This window comes from Rutilus rutilus (genome assembly GCF_951802725.1).
Source record: "Rutilus rutilus genome assembly, chromosome: 3".
In the NCBI taxonomy this organism is placed as follows: Eukaryota; Metazoa; Chordata; class Actinopteri; order Cypriniformes; family Leuciscidae; genus Rutilus; species Rutilus rutilus.
The window spans coordinates 21967988-21982664 of NC_140211.1; the positions used below are offsets into that span (position 1 = coordinate 21967988).

General features: G+C 38.9%; 1 protein-coding gene across 1 annotated transcript in view; it reads right to left on the reverse strand.

Moving 5' to 3' along the window:
* The window catches only part of igdcc4 (immunoglobulin superfamily, DCC subclass, member 4), a 77044-nt gene that overhangs the window by 43316 nt on the left and 19051 nt on the right, over window positions 1-14677 (reverse strand). Inside the window, exon 2 of the mRNA XM_084404892.1 lies at window positions 5356-5664. Within this exon, the coding sequence (XP_084261018.1) occupies window positions 5356-5664 (309 nt within the window). The remainder of the gene's footprint in view (window positions 1-5355; window positions 5665-14677) is intronic.

Genomic DNA, 14677 nt, shown 5'->3' on the forward strand with positions numbered 1-14677 from the left:
TGGGCATTTTTCTAAAATATTGTATTCGAATATTTGGGCTCATAAGAATCGAATATTCTTTTATTTAAATGACGTTTAAAAAGAGAAAAACTTAATTTTTACGTTTTTGTCACCATTTCTAAACAAGCTTAAGCTTATGATTAGGCAATATACCCACAACAAGCTTAGGCTACCTTATATCTTAAGGTTTTATTTTAGTTTAAAACATTGAACAAAAAATATAAAGAAGCTCAAGCAGCGCGAAAGGAAATGTTTTTTAGAGTGTGCCAATTATAATACAACATACACGAGTCAGCATATATCGTGTTTATATTGTTTCATGTTCAGAAAAACAATGATATCCACATGCTAGAGCTGCGCTGGTCTGCAGTGAACGATCGCAGTGATTCGACTTCTGTTTGGATTTCAAGTGATTTATCATTGTGGTGGGGATATTATGATAACTCAGTTTCATTAATTAATAAGTAACCCTAACCCGTTTTGTAATATCTTTATTAAGATCATTTTCATCTAAATAATTATAAACTTCGCGAGGCAGACGACGATCAAATACAAACTTGTTAACACGCTCCACAGAGCTACCCAGTGCATTTAAAGGTATAGCGGAGGATTTTCCCGAATTTTAGAAAAGAACCGCCCTCTCCACTTTTTGAAAAAATGCACATGCTCCCGAGAGGGAACGCCTATTAAACGTGTGCACGAGAGAGCATGCATGAGCTAATCATAGCTTACATTAACTTTTACTAGCAGTGATTTTAAATGGATTTCTCCAAATAGCATGCCAAACTTTACCTGTCAAGTAGAAACTTCGCGACTGAGGCATCAGTGGGAAGCCCAACCTGTGTTTTGAGCACACGCCATCGTGTGAACCGTGTGCACGAGCACGTAGGACGGCCTTACGTAAACATATCACCAGAATGATTGACACTTAGGAGGACCAATAGTCTTGATGATCCACCCGGAAAAAGAAAATCCTCCGCTATACCTTTAATTATAACTGTGAGTAAGTGTTTGGGATTTATCGTGGATTCACTGCATTTACGGCCAGCAAAGCAACGAAGTAAAATTCGAATAGTATTTTATTTTTCGAATAATAATTACAGATCAAATATTCGAAAATTCTAATATTCGTGCACCGAAATAGTTGTCTATTTGAAAATGGACACTGGGACAAAATTGGCGGTGCAAAAAAAAAAAAAGTTGTTTGCGCAATGATCTGTTTAGAACCCCGAAAAAAAAAGAAAAAAGAATATGGGTGAAAGGATGGATAAGCACACGCGGGCAGCAGGGATTGTCTGTCAGAGAGAGTTGGAGGTGAGTAAAATGTTAATAATGAAAAAGCAGCTGCCTGCTCGTGTTGTGGTTTGGCAACGATGGTTACAAATACAAAAGGCTTGTGTGTAATGTGATAACAAGCTGATCATTGGCTGTTGCTCGTCGCGACACGTGACACCAAAGGCAATCGAGTCGGCCAACAGCTCCAGATATTTAGCATGCTAGATATTTGTCTGGCGTCGGCGAGCGCTTTTGATGCGATGTTTAGTATTTCACACATAAAGATTGGCGAGCTCGTTAACTTGCAAATCCGGCTTAAATCGGGCTTAAAACCCTGTAGTGTGAACTAGGCATTAGTTGTCACAGCAAGTGAGAAAGGGACATAAAGCATGATAAATCTCGAACCTCTGGATAATCCCCCGTTTTAAACAACGAAAAAGAGAGAAGTCTCTGCTCCAAAAAGATAACGCGACAGAGCTGATATTAAAAAAAGAATCAACATTGGCTTTTCAGAGATGGGGAGTACTGGGGTATTTGAAATGTTGTAAAAACGACACGGAGATGGTGTTTTTATTATTCAACAGGTGAGCAAGATATTTTATTGAACAGATAATTGCCATATGTCAATCTCTAACAGAATTCATTGTAAATCATTACCTACTGGGTCATTTCATTATGGTTTTGTAACGCTGTAGGCCTACTAGTATTTATTTTCAAGGAAGTACATCGATTTTACCATATCAATCCGATCACGAGTCCAATGATGATACATTGGAAGAACTAGTTATTCAACCCGAAACTCCATTGTAAGGATGACTTCAGCAGGAAGATTCTCAGTGATACACTACTCAGTTTGAGGTACATTATGAGATGTTGCAACTGTAATTTCTCACCATCAGCATTAACAAGAGTATGTTCATCAACAAACCGATGTGTATATTTCTAATTTATTGTGGTGCACATGTGGGAACTCAGTGCATACATTAGCCAAGCACTAACGTGAATGACTGATGTAACATTGTAAAACAAATCTTGCTCCATCCTTTATCTTTACTCATGGTAAGAATGACAGACAATCTGCATTAATTGACACAATTAAAGGGTTACTATGATCTCAAACTTCACAACTGAAACTGTCAACATTTAAGCAATCAAAATCTGCATTAAACCTAAATTAAACAATAAATGTCCTAGATTCTTATTGAATTCTTAATAACATTTTGCTTTTAAATAAAATGAATATAATGAAAAAACAACTAAGCAATACATTTTTTTTATTTAATCTATTAAGAATACAATAATTTATAATGGACCATTGCATTTTCTAGGGATAGTGCTGACTATTGAAGCTTCTCTTAAGGTGATTTATGGTCACCCAGGGGAGAATTCATCTATATACATGACATGAGCAATATCACACGAGTAGCAGTACGATATGGCTGTATCAGCACGGCTGTGATTCGGCCGTGGCCTCGTGCCTTAGGTAATCACAGCATGCTGATATACAGCCATATCGCACGGCTACAAGTGTGATATTGCATTTATACAACAGTTCGCCGACACATGTGAGTAAATAAGAAACAACAACGGAGTGTCTTTAAAAACCCTCTTTTGTGCAGAACTACTTCCTTCCGCCATGGATTCAAATCTCAAGTTGACAGCTGAGCCAGAGCCTCTGTAACTACTTCTAAAATGTCACTTTAGAACTAGTAACGAAGGAACGTTGAGTCGCTTCATTGAAGCTTGTTGTATTATGTAGAGTAAAGGCGGAATGATACAAACGATGAAACGGTTAGAGACAAGTGCTGTTACTGCGCAAATATCTCATGGCTGGAAAAGGCTCTCAGCCAATCAGATTCGAGAACCAGAAAAAACTGTTGTATAAAAACAGTTAAAATCTAAAAGTTCCTAAAAAAGCTCACACATGAAGCATTGCAGCGTTCATAACAACTCCGCAGGTAGTGCAGCCTGCTTGGCTGAGACCCGTTAAACATTAACACTAGATATTTTTGACTTGTACACAGCATGTGGTCTAAAGCAAACACACTTTACAAAAAAACATGGGAGCACACACCAGTAGTATGGCTATGTGTAGGTGTGAGCATCTGAACTTAACAAAGCTATTCAAAAATAATGAGAAATATTCAGCCACTGAGAGAAAATGGCATTTCATAACCACAAAAAAAGTAGGATATGGAGACAAAACTATTTAAATGAGGACCCCTTAATTCTGCCACTGTCACTACCAAGTGAGTAAGGTAATTATCATGATAAATATAAGTGAAATGACAGATAACCGGGGGAAATTACAAAACCATGTACTGATTACAAAACCATGTACCTGGTAGAGACCTTCATTGCACTGATTTCTCAATGGAGGAAATAGTCTCTCTGTTTGGACTGTCTCCAGTCCCAGTACTGTCCAGTTTCCATATCTCTATGTTCCGGTCTCATTCTCAATATATACGGTGACAAAGATTTACAGTAAAGATTCAAGAAATGTCTATCTATCTATAGTATCTCTTACTTGTTTTACTTGCATTAGTGCGAGTGTGTTAAAAGCCGCCATTATTTTTACATAAAATGAAATAATAAATTCAGGAACAACTTTTGTCCTTTTTTTGATGAATAATAATGTCAATATGTTATTTATGTAGCCTCATATTCAGTCTCTAATATCCATATCCAGTTTCCCACCACAATTGCTTCCACAACACAATTAAAGGAAAAATAACAATAATAAAAATTCAGGAACTACTGTTTGTTGTCCTTTTTGATAATTTTTTTTGGGAATTTGTCAATTTGTGTATCCTTATCCTTGGTTTCTAATTTTCATGTTAGACTAACATGACACACTCTCTCTTACACTAAAACCACAATATCCAACAGGGTCTTCAGCAGAGATGCCAGGCATCATTACTATCTACATTTAGATTTAGATTACTACAAAATTTAATGAACAGAAATAATGAAGGACGACAGAGTCATGGCCAACGTAACTCATGAAATAGAAAATGAAAGGAAATGGTCTTTATCGTCTAGTGGGCTGCCTTGAACACAAAAAGAAAGAAAGAAAGAAAGAAAGAAAGAAAGAAAGAAAGAAAGAAAGAAAGAAAGAAAGAAAGAAAGAAAGAAAGAAAGAAAGAAAGAAAGAAAGAAAGAAAGAAAGAAAGAAAGAAAGAAAGAAAGAAAGAAAGATAAAGGGGCTGAAGTCTGATCTCTTTCCCCCTCCTCAGGCGCTTCAGTAAACACAATCGAGTCCTTGTGCTAACCAGGTGAGAACAACACTCAGCTCCAGCCGAGCAAAGACAACCACCAAGTGGAATGTGGCATAAAGAGAGAGACAAAGAGAGGATGGTATCTAGGAGTTAATATATAACATAACATAATATAATATAATACTTTTCAAAAAGTTTTGAATGTATTTACTCTTTTTAAGGGCCGTGACACACCAAGCCGATGGTCAGACAACGTTGGGCAATCGGTGAGCGTCCGTCGTGCTACTTTTTCAACATGTCTCTAGTCGGTGGGAGCTGTCGGTGAGAGATTGCTCTGATTGGCTATTCAGTTTAGCGAACAAGTGGGTGCACGAGAATAAAAGAGAAAGTGATGAAAGCCAGCAAAGCGAGCAAAGAAGTCAAGACGGCACAGACTGAAGGCTGTTCTAATTTTACATCATCTTATCATTCCAATATGAGCCATCTGGAATGAGGAAAGTGATCAGCATGATTAATATTCAAAATGGTAAGCAAACGCTGCTTTGTTTATGGTTTGTATATCTGCAGTCCTAGTTTCGGTTTCCTATTTTTGAATGACGAATATAGACTATTGATACCTGCTGATATAGACAGCTATTTCCTTACATACAGGCGCAGAGCACAAGATGATGATGTGTATCAGATATGTGTACACGGTAATTTGGAATGTGATGCTTTACGGACGATGCAGATTTAAATACAACCAAAAACCTAAACATTGGCTAGCCTCTAAAGTTTGAAATTATTTGGCTCTTTGATCTCTCTTTGACTCACAGCTGCTGTGAGTTGGAGATAAATCAGAGTAAAAAGTGTTCATACTCACTGGCGAGATGCAGGGTGAGTGCCCGGCTGGTCAGGGCTCCTGTCGAGCTGGTACTTAGACAGCTGTATCCACCCTCCACACCCACTGGAGCCTGGCCATCCGTGGAGGATGGCGAGATAAGCAGGGATCCGTTGGGCAAAGGCCGGATGGTCTGGCTCTCAGAGAGCACCGCTCCATCCCGCAGCCAGGTCACGTTGAGGGGGGGCTCACTGGCCCCCAGATGGCAGTCCAGCAGCAGAGGGTGATCAGGCTCCAGAACCACATGGACCGGACCAGCACCACAGCTCAGCTCCACGGACACAGGCTTCTCTAATTAGTGAGTGAGAGGAGGAGAGAAATAGAGACAGAGCTGATGATACAACCCTAGGTTGGAAGGTCTGGGGGTTAAATGAAAAAACAACAAACAAATCAAATGAAGAAAATAAAGAGACAAAGAAACTAACCCAATAGTTAACAGTGAATCGATTGAATTCACTTTCTTTTCATTCAAAGGCAATTTTTGGATCATTTAGAATGAAATTAAATGAAAGAATTAAGTATTTTTAGAATCTAAAGTTCTTCAAATTCTTCCCCTAATGTATCAATAAAAAAAAAAAAAGAAGAAAAACAAACAAACTACTTCAGAAAGTAAACTGAAAGGAAACATAACCTGCACAAACATAGGGTGGCGAGATACAAGTCAATTAAATTAAACATGCTCTCTTCGGGTGTACACTGTACATACCTAACATTACTCTACCAGTGGTTAGAAAAAGAATATTTTCCACATAATATTTTCTGAATTTCTTTTGGTTTAGTAGACTACAATACAAATGACAAAAGAAGCTGAATATTTCATTTTAAAACGAGACAACATGTTGTTAGTTTTCACAAACAGTACTGTATAAACGGTTATTTATACATGAACATAGAGAGCTCCCTTTATATTTTAGGAAGAAATAATGACCAGAGAAAAAACATCACTCTTCAACAGCATATTTGTCTCAATATTTTTTTTATAAATTACATTACTTTCTTTCACCAAACAATGAAAACAGCATACAGTAATCTGGAAAACACCAATTGCTTTACACCCAAAGGAACCTGGAGAACAGTTATTCACGTTGTCGGTCATGTCAAGCATGAGGCAATAATTTTATAACGACTATGCTAATCAGCCATCCATAACACTATATCAGCGCTCTGTACACACACACACAAAGACCACACGTTGAGCACACATTGGTCCTCTACATTTTCGTGCTGCAGTAAGCTCCCAATTAATTACGCTAATGGGAAATGGAATTATTTCCTAGATTAAAGTGGAAGCTGACCCTCCGGCATCCCTATGCGTATGCGTGTGTGTGACTGAGACAAGCTAGCAAGCAAGAGCAGCTCACACAGCAAAAAGAGAAAACACAATATTACTTGTTGGATGGCTGAAAGCCAGAGTGCGCAGACAAATATGCGAGAGAGTGACTTCTGAGGCAGAAAGAACACAGGCTGACAGAGAGAGACTCGTAATAAGTTCAGCACAACCAGAGCTGCAGGGTCCACGAGTTCAATCGCCTACCTCTGTTTATAGGTGAAAATAAGGCCACGAAGTCTCTGGCTCCAAAAAGGCCAGCGCCATTCCAAATGAGACCTTATTAGTAAGTGAGAGAACAAATGCGCGTGTCTGGTGCAGATCTGAGAAAAAAAACAAACATGAAATGCTGCCCACAATGAGCTGCCCTGCATCAAAGGCATGAAAGATCTGTGGGCCATAATAACAGAAACACTGGCCTATTTTCACCACAGCCATTTACAGATACACAGAGATTGAGGGATCACTTCTGTCCTCTTGCTGTCTTGCTTCTATCCAATCTCTAATTAAATCTAATTAAGGGCATTTATGGCAATTTCTCTGAGAATATTCTTGACCTCCTATTAAGGTTTCTGAGATCCTTGACAACTATACCTCCCAACTTCTCTCTCACATGCAGAGTTTGGCATGAAGCACATACAGAAAGAACAAATCCTTCTGAGCGCATGCTTGTAATGTGTCAAAACACACATTAAAATGAACTACTGTCCATTTTGTACTGCTCCCTATCCTGTGCGCGTGCAAAAGCACCGCAGCTTCCTGAGACCCTGCTGAGTTTGTGAAATGGCAATGTTTGTGGGGTGATTTCTCACCCCTATGCACCTCTGCTGCTGTGGACTCGCTCTAAGATCAATCGGGTGGGGATTCTCGTGGCATGGCAGAGATCCAATCAAATCATCAATGTTACTCTGCCTTTGCAAATGAAGAGAGCGATAAACAGAGATGGAAGATAGAAGAGACAGTATTTTCCAATGAGACACTAATTATGTTGTTGCCCATAGCATCTGACAAAGCAAGAACCAAAAACATAAAACACTCCACTGAAAAGAGAGTACACAATATGTTTTGGATTCTGGTTTCCTTATTTAGCAGTCTCTCAACCAGAGAGATCAAGCAGATCAATCTACAATAGGGTGGTCCTTATCAAGTCCATTTTTTTTTTGTGCAAAATGTTAGTGTCTTAACCTCTTAAAGCTGCATTCAGTAACTTCGGGATTTCTTCGCTGTATTCTCGCTTTTTGCTCGCAGGTTTCTCTCTAGAGCTCCCCCCACAGCTTCGGAATAGATATTTGACTACACTGTTGTAAAAACTCATTGGCTATTCTCAGACACCAGAGGCTAGCAGATCAACGACATCAAAGCAGATGGGACGTTCTTTAAAACGTCTTCTTCATTCGGGTTCGAACAGCGTGAGGGAGCGCAATAATGACGGCATTTTAGCAGATTTCTTTTGGCCGTAAAGCAATTGTTTACATCGCGAGACCTGATATCACGCGATACTTTCTGACGTTGCAAGTGCGTATTTTCCGCTCACGGGCACCAGGGGGGTGCGAAACGACCACCATTCAACCCGAAATAAGTAATATAACCATTTCAATGACTCCGAAGCTGTTCAGTTAAGGTAAAAAAAGTTACTTAGTTCACCTTTAAACTGTTCCTTTTACCTTCAAAATTGGAAATATGCAAAAATGTTGACAAAAAAAATGATATTTAGAGGTAGCTCAATCATGTGGAAGATTGCCTATGTTAAGCTGTGCGGCGTTATTGTGATATGCAAGTAATATTAAAAGTTGCTGCAAATGAACTACATTTTATTGAAATCAGAGCAACACTGACATGACAACAATGACAACAATCTCAAAAAAAGCACAAAGTTTTCAACAACCCCTCATTTCTGATGCTCAGCAGCCAGTGTTGACTTTTTGCAGTCTGGATAGATCCGTCGGTGATCTTCCACCACATGAAGGAGAAACTGCAATTGTTCTTCAGAGTGTGTGAGATAGCCATTGTATTCTTGAATCAGAGCCACTCCTCTCTCGGCGTGATCATTGACTACTTTCATTGCCTGTGCCTCCTGATGATCTGCTTGATTCGGCCAAAGTTCCGGGTCAATTTCAAGGAACGTAATGTAATTTTTTAAACCAAAAAATGTGCTCTAAACCCAAACAATAACCAAGGTGATCATCAATAGAAATATGTATTGATTCCATCAGGAAAGGTAAATCTGCTAAACCAGGTCATGGATGGATTAATTTGGATTTAGTTTCTACAATAAGTAAACTGAGATATGCATCTAAAATACATATTTAGGAATATATGGAGCATATGGAATATGTGGAGATTTTTGGGGAATTTTACTAGCCAGGTACAATACCAATTCAAATGATCGTGTTTTACGAAAATCATCAAAATCTCAGAAAGTTTAAAGCTATTGAGCAACCAGTAATTATTATGTTACTGCCATAAAAATTGGCATGCTGTATTTTCTTATATAAAGGAACAATTTGAAGGGTTAAGAGCATGACAATTGGAGACTTTAAAAATAAGGACCACCCTAATCTACAACACTTCGTCCTGCTGGTGAACAGCACCAAATCAACACTAACTACCATAACAAGTCTGGAGTAGCATGGAAATGTATGCTATAATCTAAACTAGACTGATATACAAAAAATAATTACAAATTCTATATTCTCATTATACACTTTTTTTTTTAATAATACACGGACATTTTGTGGAATTTAAAAGTTATAAAACATTTGCTCCAAACTTGTTACAAATATTTGAAGACACATAATAACAGCTGATCTTTGCTTATAAGCACTTAATTCGAAAAACGTTTTCATAAATATGTGAAATAATCATGAAATAACTAAATATCTGAGATTTATATTTTACTAGTAAATTGGTTTATTTCATCAAAACACAGCTATTTTTAAAAGTGGTCAATGGAGAATGACGCTGCACCATACCTAACCAGTCAAACCATGACCCGTTGTGTTATTCTGTCAAACCAATGTTGATATTCACATAATGACCAAATATCATCTGATTATGCATGCCTGGTTTCAATCTATCATAAAAGCTGGTCTTTTCAGCAGCTCCATCTAGCCATACTAAGACTAGAACTGGTAAAAGAATGACAGAGAAAAAAAAAAAAGAATGTTCTAGTCATTCTGGCTCCAATAATTGCTACAACATTCGCATTCATCTACGAGAGCATCTCCCTGTGAACACCTGACCATTTATTATCAGTGCAAACTTCTCAGTTATGCAACACCAACCTCATCTTTCACAAGAGACACAAGTAAATTATCGCCTCTGCATGTGTTGCTGTGAAGTGGAGGCAGTGCTCAGGGGTAGTACAGGACATTTTGTCTGAACTGTGGTCTATCCAGTGAAACTATAGATTGCACTGCCAAAGGCATGAAACATGCATGATGTGACTCAACAAAACACAGCACATTGCGTTTATTAAACTTACTACATCATCAGTGTGATATGCAGCAGAACACTCTCAACGTCATGAGCTCTACTGAAACATTTAGCAAGTCAAATAGATTTTTAACTACATAAGAAATATTTTTAGAACAATGATTCTTAAGGCCTATTTATACTTCTGCGTCGAACTGCCGCCGTAGCTACGTCGTAGGCTGTGTGTAGCGCGCGTACCCTACGGCGTACCCTGACGTGCACCTCTCCAAAAATGTAACAACGCGTCAATTCTACGCGAACACAAGCGCTGTGATTGGTCTGCCAGAACCCCTCCCTCGGGGTTTCACATGCTCCCTAGGTGCGCGTCAACGCGGACAACGACACAGAAGTATAAAATAAAACCAACACGTTGCCTACGGCGTATAGGCTCCGGCGTAGGTCCGACGCAGAAGTATAATGAGGCCTTTAGTTTTAGCATTGATTTAGGTCCCCCGCCTTCTCTAGTCGTACGCCACCATTTGTCGTTCGGTCATGTACGTAACGCAAACATTGGTCAAACTGCATCTCAGTCATTACCCTCACCACCATGACTTGCTTGTCAACAGTGGCACATGGCTCCTGAACAGCGTAAAAAAAAGCCCAAATGTAAATTCACGGACGATTTATAGAGGGAATTCCTGTGTTTTCGTCTCGTCGGGATCCTTGTGAAGCAGAAATGCATGACCTGCAAAGCTGGCACGTACGTGTCAGTGTTAAATAAAGGTGCTAGCGACCAAGAAGCCCACATAAAAGCTAAACTATTTATTTATTTATTTGTCATTATTCTATTATTGCGGGCCAAAAGTTGAATGGAAATTATGTATTACTCTATGTATTAAAGTTCATGTATTATTCAATGTATTATAGTTGCAAGGTTGTGAATGCATTTGTCAAGCATCTTTTGATGCATTCAACATAATATAGCATGCAATAGGATAGCGCTTCTTCGTTGCTCTGAGCAACGAAGAAGGTGACGTAGTCAGATCGACGGAATTTAGTCCATGCCGTTCTTTGTTCTTTTCTCAAAGAAAAGCTTAACTCCAAATCTTCCAGAGTCGCGGCCAAAGCCGATTTGAAAGACCGCTGTTCGTCAGCATCTTCTTTGTTTTCAAGTAGCAGGGAATTCACGCGGAACTGTCGCAACTCTGCCGTCACCATTATGTTAAGCCCGCCCACCAACTCTATACACGATGTGATTGGCCAGATTAGAGTTTGTTTTTTCCAGCTCGCAAGCCAACCATAGACAGTATATAAACTGGACACAGCGACCCCATAGGTTTCAACGGAGAAAAGTGAAGTCAATTAGAAGCTCTCACTTCCTGATGGCTGACCGTGTACTGCGCAGACTCAAACTGAGCTTGACGACGTAGATGTGACGTGAGCAACCCGTCTGTCTTCTAGTAGCTGTGCCAAGAGAAATCTGAATCATTCCCTTCCGAAACTTGCAGAGACGGAGAGTGTGAGTAGGAGGTGTCCATGAGCTAGGAGCAGGAGCAACTTTTGCTAAGTATTCTGATTAATAACTTTGTCATTTTGCCTCCACGTCCCCCCGATTGCGTGCGAGCTTCTCCTCCTGTCCATACGGTAATTTCTCTACTGTGCGACAGAGAGTCGCGTGATTATGACGCAATTGTTAGCCTATTTTTACAAAAACTGCATCTACGGGGCCATAACGTAAGATACAAGGTAATGGAGCCTTTATACATTTTCGTGTTTCTTTAGAAATAAATAATGGACAAATGGAGTCTTTAAACGCCTCAGATGTAAAGTTATTCGCTGTCAAAGTGACGCCAAAATGAATGGGAGTCAATGGAATGCTAACAGCAGGTGGGGGTCCGCTAATCAATGGCGGCGCCCGGGGAAGCTTCAGTGTTTTCCGAAACACTGCCCCCCTGAAGCCAACAGAGAGTTGCTTGACGACACTGGCTGCAAAATAAAATTTGCTGCCGCTAGGGTGCGTCTAGATTTCTAGGCTAGGAGTCACGAGTTTTCAAGAACTATCTGAACATTGTTGATATTGCTGCTGCTGTTGATTATTGCTGGTGCTTCTACAGAGCAAGTATGGGACTTGCTACTGCCAATACATACAAAGATACACTGCTGTGAGCAAGTAAGACATGCTGCTGCTGTAATAGCATACATATACCTGTAGAAGATCTATACATGTGGAGCTGGGGAAGGTGGAGGGTTTCTGAAAGCGCGCTGCAAACTGCTAAAGCAAATGCTGACCAAGTATTTGAAAGTTGAGAGTTGAGCATCGAGCTTATTGGCTACTGATACAGCATTACTTATTAAATAAATGGTATTCAAAATGTTTTTTACCCTTTGTGGCGAGCACGACGAGGTCGAGGGCCGTGGGAGGACGGCGCGAGGCCGGTGGCGTGATTTGATAATGAGTGACACGTGCGCGACGCACCGGTCTCGCATCTCTCACAGAGGAGCGGAAGCATAAAGGAGGAGCGACGACAGTGAAGAGCGAGAGAGGAACAGGCCTGTGTTTTATTTGATGTTCTGTGTTGCCAGCAGTCGTCCGTGAGGGGCTGCTGGCTTTTACTTTCATTTTGTATTTGTTTTATTTTTGTCATTAAGTCTTTAAATGTTCGCCGGTTCCCGCCTCCTTCTTCCCGTAACAACATACCTCGTTACACCATTTGATTTAATTTAATAAAATCAATCGCTATAAATATATATATATATATATATATATATATATATATATATATATATTTATAGCGATTGATTTTATTAAATTAATGTGTAATTATTAAAATCACATTCTAATGATTCTTTTTTACTTCAAAATATCTTCCAAAATGATGTTGAAGTTATACATATGTTCTGTTCATTGTTGTGAACAACATCAGGGGCGTAGCTATGTGGTGGCCAAAGATGCCTATAATAACTAGACATGGCAACACTGCAACTTTTATATTAATATTATTATCAATAAATATTAAGCCACAATTATATTGATTTGTCACAAAAGTTTACGCTTAAAAGAACTGTTTACAGCAGTTTGGCATTTTTAAGCCATAATCAAATGGGAAAACAACACACCCAAACACCCCATATCTGAACAGATATGCTGATGATAACAACAAAGAATAGATATGACATCCTGTCTGATAATGGATTGCTGCAGTTCGCACACACTTTGTAAACACTAAATCAGGGTTCAGTTCACACTCACATGGAGCAATTCTGGTTGGCACTCCTGTCAGCTATTGGCTGACAACTAGCACTGCACGAGGTGGACAAAGGTGGAGCTGTGTGTGAACATGCGTTTGTGCCAGCTGGATGTGTGACATATGCACCGCACAACCACTAATGAAGGCTGGGAGGACAGGGACAGATGGTCTGATTGATAGCCCAGTGCAACAAACCATTTAAATTCAGATGGCAACATGTCTGTGTGGGTGCATTTGTGTCACTATGGGTACAGTGCCAGCTATTACTCAGCAGCATGGCACAATTAGAGAGAGAGAGATAGGGAGAATACTTTTTATTTTAATTTTTTTTATTTATTTATTTTAGAAAAAAACAGGGACAGCGTACAATAAACATTAACCTCAAGGGGAGAGATGCATAGTACCAGGTTTTAGCTCAAGAGCTAATTTCCACCCGTAGTCCCTGGGCAGGCTGATGTTATAATAAAATACATAATACATCATACATACATGAATAATGAAATTTACATTGACCAAATAAATAATAAAAGTCTTCATATGCACAACAATCAGATCTTCACACCTTTCAATTACTCAGGTCTACTCTTATAGAACACATACTTACACACACACACACACATACACATACACATACACATACACATACACACATACCTCCGGTCACATGTGGGTGCAAATTTGATTTGACAAGAGCCATTTCTTTGCCAGGCGTGAGAACGTATACAAGTTTGTGCTTCTTACCAGCTCTGTAGGCAACATGAAAATATGACCACAGAAACAACATACATGTAACCTGTCACATCAATTTTTTATATAAAATAAGTTATAAATCACAAAGATGAATCACCTACACAGAAACAGTTTACAAATTAGTTTATTTCTCACTTAATGTATTACTGTTCTAATACTAATACTTCAAATTTTCCAGGATTTATCACATTGATTTCACGATTACAAATTGACTAGATTTCACCTTGAGTATTTTTCTATTATGTTAGTTATTTTATATTTTTGTAAATGTTTACATTATTATGTTAAGTTCATTCACACTGAGAATAAAACACAAAACCATTGAACAAGAGAGACTGATCGGTGCCTGGTAACAGATGACATTGCTTTACAACTGTCACATATTTGCACTAATTAGGCTTTAATTATTTGTAGTCAGCCTTGAAGACGTTATGATCTGTAATATTATCATGTTTCTTGTGGGGTTATTTCACTTTACTTTGGAGACAAATTTGTTAATAAATAAAATGTTTTTTCCCCACAAAATGTTTTCTTTTAGGGCTAGGGTTAAAAGTGTAAAAGGTAT